The sequence below is a fragment of the Macrotis lagotis genome, chromosome 1 (genome assembly GCF_037893015.1).
Source record: "Macrotis lagotis isolate mMagLag1 chromosome 1, bilby.v1.9.chrom.fasta, whole genome shotgun sequence".
Classification (NCBI taxonomy): domain Eukaryota; kingdom Metazoa; phylum Chordata; class Mammalia; order Peramelemorphia; family Peramelidae; genus Macrotis; species Macrotis lagotis.
In genome coordinates, this window is record NC_133658.1 from 514,832,920 (window position 1) to 514,847,336 (window position 14,417).

At 34.1% G+C, this 14,417-nt stretch overlaps 1 protein-coding gene across 12 annotated transcripts in view; it reads left to right on the forward strand.

The window, feature by feature from the left end:
* The window catches only part of CASK (calcium/calmodulin dependent serine protein kinase), a 466,034-nt gene that overhangs the window by 244,810 nt on the left and 206,807 nt on the right, over positions 1–14,417 (forward strand). For all 12 annotated transcript variants that reach the window (XM_074214148.1, XM_074214150.1, XM_074214151.1 and 9 more), the window contains one exon: positions 4,988–5,060. In XM_074214148.1, coding sequence (XP_074070249.1) covers positions 4,988–5,060 — 73 coding nt within the window. The remainder of the gene's footprint in view (positions 1–4,987; positions 5,061–14,417) is intronic.

Genomic DNA, 14,417 nt, shown 5'->3' on the forward strand with positions numbered 1-14,417 from the left:
TTTAGTTTCTTAGAGTCCTTACAATATACAACTTTGAAGATACAAATATTTAGTGTCAGAGTTTAAATTACACTGTAATCATAATATTGCCACTCCTGCTATGTACTACCCAGCATCCTTTGATTTTCCTTATCTTAGATACCAAAATCTGTGTATCTTTTACAAGGAGTATAAAATTAAAAACTTACATAATGGCATGCTGTTAGAATGCTGATTTCTTTTATATATCTGAGTTTTAGGAAATGGATGGCTACTAGTATACTTTTCTTTATAAAATAAAATGATTTGAAAAATTAAATTCTATTTAGCTATTCATTGTATTTAGCTTTTATTTTAGGAAGAGCATGATTACTGAAAATAGATTATAGTGACTTGGGGAACAGAATTTTGAGGAATAAGAAGCATTATGACTAATTTTTGGAATTTTCAAAGGTAAAAATGTAGCTCCTGAGAACTTTGAAACATTAGATCAATATAAAGTATTGACCCCCTTGTGTTTACACATATCTGCCAGGCAGTATAGAAGGGAGTCCTGTATAGGTAGAAAATTAGACTAGGTGACTCCTGAAGGGCCATTTGCTTTTATGAAAACACTGTTCAATTAATCTCACACTAGCATGCTAATAAGACATAAGACTCGCATTAAAACAAAAGTATTTTGATGTTTTCTTTTTCTTTCTGACTCACTATTTTATGACCATCTGGAAAAGCAATAAAGCAAATGCATAAAATATAACTGCATTTCACTAGTGAATCATGGTAATTTAGTCCACAGGGTATATAATGACAACCATAATGTGTCAGTGAGTTTGTGAAACAATAGGAACTTTGCCATGGAAGAAGTGAGCTGTCTGTGGAGATCTCCACTTCAATTAAGCAATTTGGTTAGGAGAGCCATCTAGGGAAAAGTTTATTTTATTCCTTAGGGTGCCAAAAGAAAATGATCTAAAAAGAATCCTTATTTTTTTCACTAGCTTGATCTAGAGTGTTTGACAGTCTTTTACTATAATACTGCTGAAGGTGACTTGAAAAGTTATCTTTGTAAACCTGAAAAAGGGTCATGTTATTTCCCTGAAATAAAGTCAAACATAGGTTGGCATGTTGTTTGTCAGCATTGGGAAGCATTTTCTTTAATACTCTGTGTCTGTGTTTTGGCTTCTTCATACTAAAGATAATTTAATGATTTTGAATGGAGTTTATAAAATATCTTGATGTACCTTTTTCTTAGAGAGACATTTTAACTCTTATTGCCTGTGATCCATCAGATAGATCACAACCTAAACTTAATAATCTATTAAATCACATAAGTGTAGAGATAGGCTCTAATGATTAAAACATAGTTGTGTAGGCTATACTATTTCTTAAGAGCAAAGTTTAATTCATTTTTATTACCTATTTCCTGAATACTTGAATATATTTATTTCTATTATTTCTACCAAGTCTCCTTTCAGAAATCCTATATATGTACCATATGATACCCAAAAGATAATTGAAATCCATCATGTTATAATGTAAGATGTTTGAACTATTTGATTGACAGATTCCTAGTTTTTAGACTGTTAACTTTAAATCAGTGCATAGCAATCCATTCCAAGTATTACATTGAAATTTTTTTTCTTACCAAATAACTGAAACCAACTTCCTAGAAATTATCTCGATTTCTAGGCTTCAAAGGCATCATCTTAAATGTAGTAATAGTGAATTCATTTTCATATATAATGTCTTAAATAGTAATTGAAAATTAGTTGAGATTCCTAATGGTACAATGAAAACAAATCTATACCTGTTCAGAAAGAATGGTTTCAAAACCAGATCTGACACCTTCAAACTGTATAAAGTTTCTGAATCTAATTTCATTATCTCTAAAGTGTGATTAATATTTTCAATATCTGCTTTGCAGGATTGTTATAGGGAAAATGTTTTGAATTTAGAACTACAAACTGAACTATAAATATGGGTAGTTGTTAAAATGAAAGAGAAGGAACCTGCTAATTGGATTGTGGATTCATATAAGCACTTCTCATTTTAAACATTTTTAGGTCAACTATGTTTTCACTTGTTTTTTAACTGAAATTCAGTGCTTCATTCTTTGTCAAAATATAATGTTTAGAATTTCTTTTAGTATTTAGAAGTATCTAAAAGGAGTACTATGTATCATTAGAATTCTAAACTCTTGGTTTTATAAAGAAAATGTATTGTCAACCTTTTCCAGTGAAGCCTGAATGTTATTATATAATGCAATCAAATGCAAATTGACAGAGATCTGCTTTTGAAAAAACTTAGGATGATCAGAAATAAAGGGAGAAATTGAACTTTTGGAAATTTGTTAAATATTAACTAGTAAGCCTGTGAACATAGCTGAAATTAAGCATCCTGAATTCTCTTTAGCCTAGTGCTGCCAAAGTGTTGACTTTCCTTTTAATGGGAGACACTAGCAGATCCTTTGGGGACAGGGAAGAAAAAATGCAAACATTTCCAGATAACTCCCCTTAAGTGCTGTTCATAGAATCTGCTAACAGAGCATATTAGTATATATGTTGTTATCTCAAAGTCTCTGTCTATGGGACAGTTAATATGGAATATTTAATAAGAAGTTGGTGATGTGATATTAGACATCAAGGAGGAGACTAGGGCTGTATATTTATCTTTATTGACTTATCTGCATAGCTCATTGGGAACTAGTATGAACAGAAACAGATCCTAACACAGCCTTAAGTAATGTCACAGGTGATATAATATTGTTCATGATGCAGTAAAGTATTCTCAGAAAGAATATTTCTACAGATACTATAGAACAATAACCAAGAGAAAGTAATGTCACAAAAATCCAGAAAGGAGAGAGTGCTTGTCTAGGAAGAGATCCATCAGTATCAAATGCATCACTGAGAACAAGATGGATTGGAAATGAATAAAAGACCAAAAGATTTGGCAGATACCCGTGTATTTGGAGAGTGCAGTTCATTTAGTCTGCCAATTGATTACTCCCTTCTGAGTCTTCTCAGGCTACCCATCTTTAGACCTCTGACCTCTGTCTGCCCCTGCGTCTTCTCCTCTGTTTCCAGGGCATTCCTGCATTAAATACTACCTCTTCCTTGAATTATAAGAAATCTTTCTAGGTCCCTTTCAGTATTAGTGCCTTTTCTGTGAAATTTTTCCTTTATATAACTTGTTCATCCATTGTTTTTTATATATTCTCTCCTCAGACTGTGAGCTCCTTAAGAGCAGGGATTATTTTTTACCTTTCTTTGTACATCCACTCCTATTAATAGTTCCTGGTACCTAGTAAGCACTTACTGAATGATTATTGACTTGACCAAGTCAGCTTATTTGCTTAGGTTCCTACAGTTCTATTTAACAATAGATGGATAGGAGTAGAAACATGAATGCTGTGATTGATCCAGATCTGTGGTTTGGAAAATAATAATACTTCATGAAAGCTTGACTTTATCTTAACTCCCACTGTGAACAATATGCCACTTGAGAACAGATATTCATAAAGCTTTTCATATAGATGTGGTACCTCAAATAGTCATGATTTCTTTAATTGTAGTGAATATAAATAACCTATAGTGTGATGTAGGTTATATTGCAGTATCCATTTGTAAAATTTGTAAATGGTTCTTTGATCCCTGTTTATGCTTATAATAAGTTGTTTTGTTTTGTTTTGGATATGTGCACTCAACTACTAAGATGCAGAGGAAAGACTTGAACCCTCATCTTCTGATGTCAAATGCATTATTCTTTTCACTGCATGACATTATTCTCTATTCTTTTTTTTTAACTACTTCTATGCATGATAGACATTATTAGATTACTTGAACTTTCTTAGAGCTTGGGGATTGGGAGAGAAAACCCTAAAGATGAATTGAAATTATGCACATGTTGGGAAATCTTTTTCCTATGTATTTCTCTCCCACAGAAATAAATCATTTAAAGGCAAATTGAAGGAAATTTAATTTTATATATATATTTTAAAATTTATATTCCATTACTAATTGGGGAGAATTTACAGAACAGTAAAAGAAGAAAGGGCAGTCTTCTCTCTTTCAGCTAAAAGGACAAACAAAGAAATAGCAAGGAGGCATGAGTAGAGAGATAGAAAAAAATATACAAAAGTAATAGAGAAAAGAGGAGTAGGGTTTTTACAGACTAAAGCTCTAATAAATTTCTCTTGTCACATCTTACTATATTAAATTAGACCACGAGTTAGAGACCATATTTTCTGAACAAAAAATAAGCATGTCTAATAATTATCTTTTTGTGAATTTTGTTAAATAAGTTTTCTTAAGCAATTATTAAGTATCTACTGGGTTCTGAGCATTGTACTGGACAATTAAGACATACACACACACATATATGGTTTTTTATATAGTACCTTTGAACGTTTTATGGTTTATTAAGACAATAAAATACAAGCTCAGATAATATTATTGTATATTTTATTGACATTGGTTAGAGAATTGCAAAGCAGGGTGGTATTTGAGGGCTGTATGAAAGGGATGATCCAAGAAGACTCCAGTTTGTCATTTATCACCTGGACTTTGGGATGTTAGAACTAAAAGATGTATAACTATTTTGCTTTTTGTAGCTGTAGACAATATTGGGACTTGGACAACTTAAAATTTGTCTTTTAGGCTGATTTCAAATCATTCAGAGAGCAGTAAAGAAGTTTTTTTATGTTGAAATTTTGTGCAATGGCAATGAGCATGTCTTTTTGATAGTCTTCTCTTTAATGTAATCAAAGTTAATTGAAGATTGAAAAGCTTATTAAATTCTTTATATGTATTAACATTGCAAAATAGCATTCTAAATTTTTAAAAATTTTTATTATTAAAATGAGATATCCACCAATCTTTTTTTTTAGTCCAGTGAAATGTATCTGTAGAAAAGTAACATAAGGTATAAGTTATTAATTGTAGACATTGTGTTTATTATAAGTTTTTTTTTGTGTTCTTCATACAGTCTTAGATTTATTTTGTTTTTACAGTCATTACATGAGACAGATACTGGAAGCACTACGCTACTGTCATGATAATAACATAATTCACAGGGATGTGAAGGTAAGTCATTTATCTCTATCACTGTAAAACTTAGACATAGACTTCTTTTCAGATTTGGTAAAGAAAAAATAACTATAGTTCTCCCAACATGGAAAATTTTGTAACATGTAACAAACATTTAAACATTCTTACTTAAAAATGAAAATGTATGACTACACATTATTTGGAAGGCCATTCTGTTTCTTAGTACAATACATTTTTTGATAAATCTATTATTACTTTAAAAAATGAGAATGATTCCATCAGATATCAAGAGCAATGTGTTTAAATGATTGGAAAAATTAATTTTAGGTAGTTAATTTCTGTTAAAGTTATCCATTTTTTGAAATATTAATTTAGTCATTATTTGAAATATTCACCATAATATTAGGTTTATTTAAATTATATTTACTGATTGCATTTAAAACCATTCACAAACACAAATACAATTATTATACATTCACTATAAATAAGAATTTGACTTCGTGCCAACATTCATTTTGTATGCACTATGGGAATTCCCTAAATGATCCACTTAATTGGAACTTTGGCCTCAATTCCTTTCTAGGGTTTAAAGTGTTGAGAAGAGCAGTAGAACCATGAGAAGAAGGGGAGAAATTAACTCACTCCTTTCCATGGTTCTGCTCATCTCCCTGCATTATTTGTAGAGTACAATTTTGACCTTATTTTCTCTTAATCTCTCATAGGTGTAGTATTCCTCGTAAAAAAAGCTGTCATTGCTCACAGTGTTTATGCTATTCAAGACTCTTCAATTAAATATAATGCTAATCATTATAAGTTGGGTTTTCTTTATGGTGTTACTTCTTTTAAAGACACTTGAAAGGAATTATAGGAATGATCTACAAGAATAAAATTATACTGGCCAATGAAATAATGCATAAAATGTCACATTGCATTACTGTAAATTTAAAACATTCACTTTAGAATTAAATTTGCAAGAAAAACGGCACATCTTATTAGATATCATCATTGAAAATGTAATGAGTGTGTGACACTGTTAGTAGAATAGTTATCTAAAAGAAGAATAAAATATATGGTGGAAGTAGAAAAATAGTAAACAATTTCAGCATATCTAATATTGCCTAATTATATTAATATAAGAAAAAGTATACCTACAGAGGGGGGAAAATAATTTTTCCTCTTTTCCTTATACCTCAATTATTATTTTTCAGTTACTTGAAAAGTTATTTGGAAAGATAAATTATATCACTTTTAAAACTTAACAGTTACTAATTAGTATTTGTAATTGGTATAATTAATAATTGATATATGCTATAAATAATAGCTGACTACATGGTTTGCCTGAGTACTTGTTACTCATAAATATTTAATTATTTATTCCAATGAAAGAAAACTTGGATGGATGAACCAAAATATTTAAAATTTTATCTGAATGTATATGACATGATTTTTTTGTTTACCTCATTAAACTGTAATAAGCCCTTAAAAGTAGAGATTATTTTATTATTTATATTTAAAATTTCAAGTACTTAGAATGATGCCTGGCACAAAATATTTAATGAATATTTTTTAATTATTGATTTTATTTTTACTTAAGACAATATGCCACAGTACAACTAATTTGGGAGAGGTGGCCTATAAAGATAAAGAGAAAATCAATTTGAAGCTTAAAATTGTAATTCAAATTATCCACAATGTTTCTTTACTTGTTAGGCAGAGAGGCAGCATGGTAAAATGAAAAACGTGCTGGGCTTAGAATTAGGGACTGAGACAAGAGGCCCAAAGAAGATCTGAGTTTTAGGCTGCAAAAATTGTGTGCCTTGTTAATGAACTAGGAGTCAAGCCAGACTAAAAATCTTTGCTTAGTCTGCCATACTTAAGAACTCCAGGACAACATATGAGTTTAATGAGAAGGCCAAGTGATAAACTCAGAAGAGAGTATCTTTAAAATAAATATAAATAGGGCTCCACAGGAAAGATTATTATTTTCACCACAACAACATTATTAACTGGAAGAAATAAAGTTGGAGCTAAGATTGTTTTTTAAAAAGTAGAAAAAGGATAATTAACTTTGTAATGATGTTGAACATGTATCCCACTTGAAAATATGAGCATTCCCTGAAAAAAAAATAGAATGGAGAAAATGAAACTCAGTGATTCCATGAGATAAGAAATATTAAGGTCAAATGATGTAAAATTGAGAAGAACAGAGGAAGTATCTTCCAGATATAACTGACCTGAAAAATGGATCAAAGAAAAGTAATTGAAGAATCATAAACCTCCCTGAAAACTACAGAAAGAATCTGTATATCATTATTTCAGGTAAATCACATGTAAAAAAATTTCATATTTCTTACAACTGTAAGACAGTGAAAATAAAATCTATCAATCATTTCCTTCAGCATAGAGGTGAACAACTGTAGAAACTAGAATAACTGTAGAAAGCACGCAGGAGTATCACACCCAATAGCTGTAACCTTCAGGTCAAAGGATGTGGAGAGAAAACCATTCAAGCTGCCAGAAAGAGTTTGCGTTCTTATGAACCACACAGAATAATATAAGACTATATTCTACTCACTCTATAGGGAAAGAAATATTGGAATGCAGTGCCATATTCTAAAAGGGAAAAAAGTTAAAACTAAGGATCACATTTCCTACAAAACTGAACATAGTTCTACAGGTGAAAAATGAATTTTTAATAGACTTTAATGAACTTTTAGGCTCTCCTGATAGATAATAAAGAAATGCTTATGTTTTTATGAGGAGAGAAGTGAAAATGTTCTCTTCAGAGTCCTTTTGTCTTCAAGAATCACAGAGGGAATTAAGAAAAAAACACAGGATTTTAGGGTGATTTTGTTCCCTTTTCTGAAGGGGGAGGGGAGACTGAGAGATGAAAGAAAAAGAAGAAAAAATAGACCAAGGGGAAAAAATAAGAATTATCCAGTAACCTTGTATATCGAGTAGAGTTCTGAACTTAAAGTCAGGATGACTTTGGTTTGAATCCTACTGCAGACACTCAGTACTTGTGTGACATTTCAAGTTATCAAAACTCTTTAGGTCTCAATTTTATCATGTGTACAATTTAACCTCTGAGGTTCCTTTCAGTGTTAAATCTGTGATCGTATATATTTATCATTTCTCTTAATTAAGGTTTTCCAGAAGAAGTGCATAAAAACATTTAATAGGGGAGGGGTAGGCATTTCATGAAACTCATTCTTACATGCAGAATTTGGCATATACATTAATATAATAATTAAAAAACATTAAATTCATCATAAAAATAGAGAGAGGCAAGAGGAACAAGTTTGGTAAGGAATATGGAATCAAGAGAGAACAGTCACAAGCACAAAAAGCCAGCTATGGAGAATGGAAAGTATAAAAATCATTGTCATTGATTGAATTTTGGAGTGACTTAGGAAAACAGGGACAGAGGTGGGAGAACCAACCATTTCAGTAATAAATCATTAGGTTAAATCTCAATGGATATGATGAAAGGAAACTGTAAATTAACAATCAGCTCTGAATGTGATTTGTGTAAACATCTATAAAATAGAAGAGAACAGCATATAATGGATTAGAAAGTAGAATCTAACAATATGTTATTTACAAGAATCAACTTGAGACATCCAGTTAAAAATTTAAGGAAGTTATGAGAGATTGGGAAAGAACTGATTATACAACAAATGAAATAAAAACCAGGGAAAACAGTCATGATCTCAAATGAGCAACCAAAAAAAAAAAAAACACATGGTTTAAGAGAAGCAGGAAAATTAGATTGTGTTTACAGACACCATAAGTAATGAAATAATGTTCATGCATTGGATAACAACTAAAAACTTGAAGGAAAATCTAGTTGAATTACAGAGAGCTACAGATAACAAAACTTTGGGGTCTTTAATCTATCCTTTTTAGACCTAGAGAAATCTTGACAAAAAATAAAGAAGTTAAGAACCTCAATAGAATGTTAAAGGTTAGATATGATTAATCTGCCCATTACTGATTGGAAATCAAAAGTCTTATGCCTATTGGTCAGCTTTGGATGGCATCTCTACAAAAATTTTTGACTTTTTAGACAAACTGGACTACTGGTTATTTCCTTACCTCAGGATGTTATTTCCCAATTCCTTTGCTTTCATACATAGGGGACCCATACTGTTAGGAATTCATTAGGTCTTCATTTCCACCTCTTCAGTACAACTCCTCAAGTATTTTAAAAGGCACTAATAATGTAGTGAGCACTCCTATTATATAAGTTTCAAAGGGGGTTTTGTCATTTTGATTAAACTACAGTTATAACTCTTTAATAGACTGCCTGTCTACACACTGACTATACTTATTGTCCATTTCAGTATATTGTGCATGTGAGTTTCTGAGTATTAGTTTTTTGCTAGAGGAAATTAACATTTGAGCACATTATTCCTCTTAAAAACATTTAAATTTTTAGGTTCATTAAGTGTAACATTCTCATATTATCTAATATTATTAAATAACTTCCCAGTAGTATTGGGATTATGTTGCTATCTAGGTTGACTTATGATAATTATATACATACATATATATATATATTTAGTATGCATTTCCCTTAGAAAACATGTTTAAGATCATAAATAACTCAGTTATTCTAAATTAAATTTTAGTAAGTAGGAAAATTTATGATTGTTGGTATGTAAACTTTTGTAAAATCAGTGTAATATGAAATTAATTATGAGTGTCATCTATGTGGATAGAGCAGCAGCCCTAGAGTCAGGAGGACCTGAATTCAAATCTGGGCTCAGTCACTTGACATTTATAAGCAGTGTGACCTTGGGCAAGTCACTTAATCCTACTGACATCACATCCAGGGTCATCTCCAATCCTGATTCACATCTGGGCAGTGGACTCATATGGCTCTGGAGAATAAAGTGAGGCTGGTGACATAGCACAGCTCCCCCTCACTCAAATCCAATTCACTTGCTTGTCATGGCATCACCTCCCTGATGTTATGGTCTTCTATGAGAATGAAGGACAAACATAATCAGCAGCAGCAGCATCACATCTGCAAGAAGATATATCTTTTTTTTCCTCTTGCAATCTGATGCTTTCATTTATTTATTTATTCATTCATTCATTCATTCATTTATTTATTTATACTTATTTTGTACAAATGTTGTTTTTTTATACATTACCAAAATATTTTTGTTTAAGAGTAAACATAATACCCCCCTCTCCCCCAAAAAATATAGACCCGCATGAGCAATAAAGTAAATGGGAGAGAAAAGAATTAAAATTAAAAAACAATAATAATAATTATAGGTATGGCCAGGTGGTGCAGTGGACAGAGCACCGGCCCTGGAACCAGGAGCACGCAAGCCCAAATCCAGCCCCATACACCCAACAGTCACCCAGCTGTGTGACCCCATGCAAGCCACCCCAACCACATTGCCCTGCAAAAAAAAAAAGACCCAAAATAAAATAAAATAATAATAATAATAGTAGGGGCAGTTGGGTGGCAGACAGAGCACTGGCCCTTGAGCCAGGAGCACCCAGGTCCAAATCCGGCCTCAGACACCCAAGAATCACCCAGCTGTACAGCCCCAGGCAGGTCACCCAGCCTCATTTACCCTGCAACCCCCCCCCCAAAAAAAAGCAATTAATAATAAATGTGCTTCAGTCTGTGTTCCAACACCACCAGCTTTGTCATGGGTGGATCACATTCTTTAGGATAAGTCCATCACAAAAGTTATTTTAATATTTTTCCACCTTTGCCATTGCTGATCACAACTCCCTCCATTCATACTTCTCCACTACCATGAATTATATTTTCTCTCTCCTTTCAATGTGTCTCTGCTATAGGGTGGCTGAGTTGCACAGCAGACAGATCCCGGGCCCTGGTCCCACATAACCACCCGTTAGGCCCAGCATCCACCCAGCCCTATGGTTCTGGACAGACCATCCAATCCCAGCCCCTTGCAAGAAGTAAAAAAGAAAATGTGTTATATCTGACCACTGTCCCGCCATGGTCCATCCTCTCCTCCATCACTCACATCCCCCCTCCCCCATCCCCCTTCTCTCCTTCTTACTCCAGATGTTTATACCCCACTGAGTATATATGCTGTTTCCTCTCCTAGCCACCTCTGATGAGAGCGAAGATTCCCTCATTCCCCCTCGCCTTCCCCCCCTTCCACATCATTGCAATAGCTCATTGTAATAAAGAAAAATCTTATTATATGAAATATCTTAGCCTATTCCTCCTCTTCTTTTTCTTTCTCCCATTACATTTCCCTTTTATCTATTGACTCCATTGTTATACCACATTATATTTTCAAATTCAACTTTATCCTGTGCTTCATTTATAAAAGCTCCTTCTACTTGCTCTATTAAATGAGAAAGTTCACATGAGTATTATCAGAATCATTTTTCTATACAGGAATACATGTAGTTTATCATCATTAAGTCCCTTATATTTTCCCCTTCTCCACTCTCTATGCTTCACCTGAGTCCTGTATTTGAAGATCAAACCTTCTGTTCATCTCTGGCCATTCCAGTAGGAACATTTGAAATTCTCCTGGTTCATTGAAAGTCCATCTTCTTCCCTAGAAGAGGACATTTAGTTTTGCTGGGTAGTTGATTCTCAGTTGCATTCCAAGTTCTTTTGCCTTCTAGAATATTATATTCCAAACCCTATGAGCTTTTAATGTAGTTGCTGCTAAGTCCCATGTGATCCTGACTGCAGCTTCATGATACTTGAATTGTGTCCTGGCTGCTTGTAATATTTTCTCTTTTACTTGGGAATTCTGGATCTTGGCTATAATATTCCTGGGGGGTTGTTTTTTTTTTTTTTTTTGGATCTCTTTCTTGGGGAGATAGGTGGATTCTCTCAATTTCTATTTTGCCCTCTGCTTCTAGGATATCTGGGCAATTTTCCTGTAATAATTCTTTGAAAATGATGTCAAGGCTCTTTTCCTGATCATGAATTTCAGGTATTCCAATAGTTTTCAGATTATCTTTCCTAAATCTGTTTTCTATATCAATTGTTTTTTTCAGTGAGATGTTTCACATTTTCTTCTAATTTTTCATTCTTTTGGTTTTGAAGTATTGTGTCCTGATTTCTTGTAAAATCAGCAGCCTCCTTCAGTTCCATTCTTTGTGTGAAGGATTTGTTTTCCTCAGAGAGCTTTCTTATCTCCTTTTCCATCTGGCCAGTTCTGCTTTTTAAAGCATTCTTCTCAATAACTTTTTGAACTGTTTTATCCATTTGACCTAAGCTAGTTTTTTTGTTTTTGTTTTTTTAGGTTTTTGCAAGGCAAATGGGGTTAAGTGGTTTGCCCAAGGCCACACAGCTAGATAATTACTAAGTGTCTGAGACCAGATTTGAACCCAGGTACTCTTGACTGGAGGGCCAGTCCTTTATCCCTGCTCCACCTAGCTGCTGCTAAGCTAGTTTTTAACATGTTATTTTCTTAAGCATTTTTCTGGATCTCCTTGACTAAGCTGCTGACTTCTTTTCCATGTTTTTCCTGCATCTCTCTCATTTCTTTTCCCAATTTTTCTTCTATCTCCCTTACTTGATTTTCAAAGTCTTTTTTTGAGCTCTGTCATAGCCTGAGCCCAATTTCTGTTTCTTCTTGGAGTCTTTAGAGGAAGGAGCTTATGCTTCCTCATCTTCAGATTAGATGTTTTAATCCTTCTTGCGATCACAAGCAAAGTATTTCTCAACGGTGTTCCAATTTTTTCTCTGCTTACTCATTTCCCCAGCCTGAGCCTGGTTTTGGGGCACTTTCTGAGCTTTTGAATATTATTGGGACAGAAATCCCGACAAGGATCTCCGTATGAGGCTCTGTCTTCCCTCCTGGTCTGTGAATGACCATATGTGCCCCACTCTGTCACGGGGCTGAGGTGGAGGGGAGCCCTGCTGTTCTATGGGGGGGCCTAGACTGTGATCAGCATCTGAATGTGGTCAGAACCCCAGAGTTCTCTTCCAGGGATAGAGGACAGAACTGGGCAGTCTCTCTTCACTCCCCTCCCTAGGCTCAGCACTCATACCCTAGGGGCTCCTGTTTACAGGCTCTACCTGCTTCAGGTTCCAGGATCTGAGCTGCTGCAGCCATGCTGCTTGCTGTGTGCCCTGAGGGCTGTACTTTATGTGCTCGCTCTGGCAGAGGTACCCCAGCTGATCCCCCAAGTTGTACCTGGTGCTCCCCAGGGTGTAGGTCAGGAAATTGCCCTTGCTGCTGTGAGCCATGGCTTCCAGCTCCCTGGGGCTGCCTCCGGGAGGCTGAGGCTCCTTTGCTCTGGCGGCCACCCCTCCACCCCCTGGGAGCAGAGCCTTTCCCCTCTTTTCCAGGTTAACCTTGGGTTGGAGAACTGCCTCACTGGATCCCTCTGTGGGTTCTGTCTCTCGAAAATTTAGTTAGAATCCTTAGTTTATAAGTTTTAAGAGAGAGTACCTAAGAGATGATCCTCTCTTGTCACCATCTTGGCTCCACCCCCCAAGAAGAAGTTATCTTTGAAGAAAATTTTTGATTTTCAAGTAGCCATGCTATGACTTTTTCCCCCCCTTTAAGTTGTCTGTTTTCCTAAAAAGTATGTACATAAATATGTATGTATTCCATCTCAGTGGTTTATTGTTTTTTCTTTCAAGATAAAACTACTTTTGGAGAGATGGGAATGTAAATGAAGGACAATTTTCAGTTATCCTCTTTTCCTCCTTAGCTGGAATTTCCTTTACCTGTGCTGAGCATTGTGCAATTTATAAGGCATAGACTTGCCACCTGAACTTCTGCCAATTTTCTGCCTTTGAATCATGTGGGAATAAATCAAACCATTTTTTAAACCTTTCCATCTTGGTTTATTTCAGTGAAAAACTTGAAGCCTTGGAATAGTTCAAGTTAGCAGTAATAGCTCGATGCAAAGGATAGTTCATATGATGATTTTCTGTTTGAGTCACGTCTGTTTGTGGGATGCTTTGGTGCTTTTAATTTTCTGCAGTTTTGGTTTTAGTTTTTCTCAGAAACCTCCCATTTGAAAGTATTTGTGGGTATGCTTCCTTTAATAGATTTCTTCACTAATCTTGATGCACAGACTTGACTGATGGCTAGCTCTCTCCTCTCTCCCCTTCAATCTGTTTCCCACTTCATTCTTCCAGTTTAGTACTTTCTTATGTATTTACAGTACATAATACTGATATCCTCTTCAGTTGTATTAGTTTTTCTTCTTCTATTACCTTTAGTTTTTTATGTTACTCCTTAATGCTTAACAGAAGTTTCTGATACATATATATACCATAATTTTTTTTTTTGGCCATGTACTATTCTTCACAGAGCTCATTAATTGTCTCTGTTGCATTTATAAAGTTCTTGAGTTTAATTCACATGGAAAGCATATACACAACAAATTCAAGGTAACTTGCGATGAGAA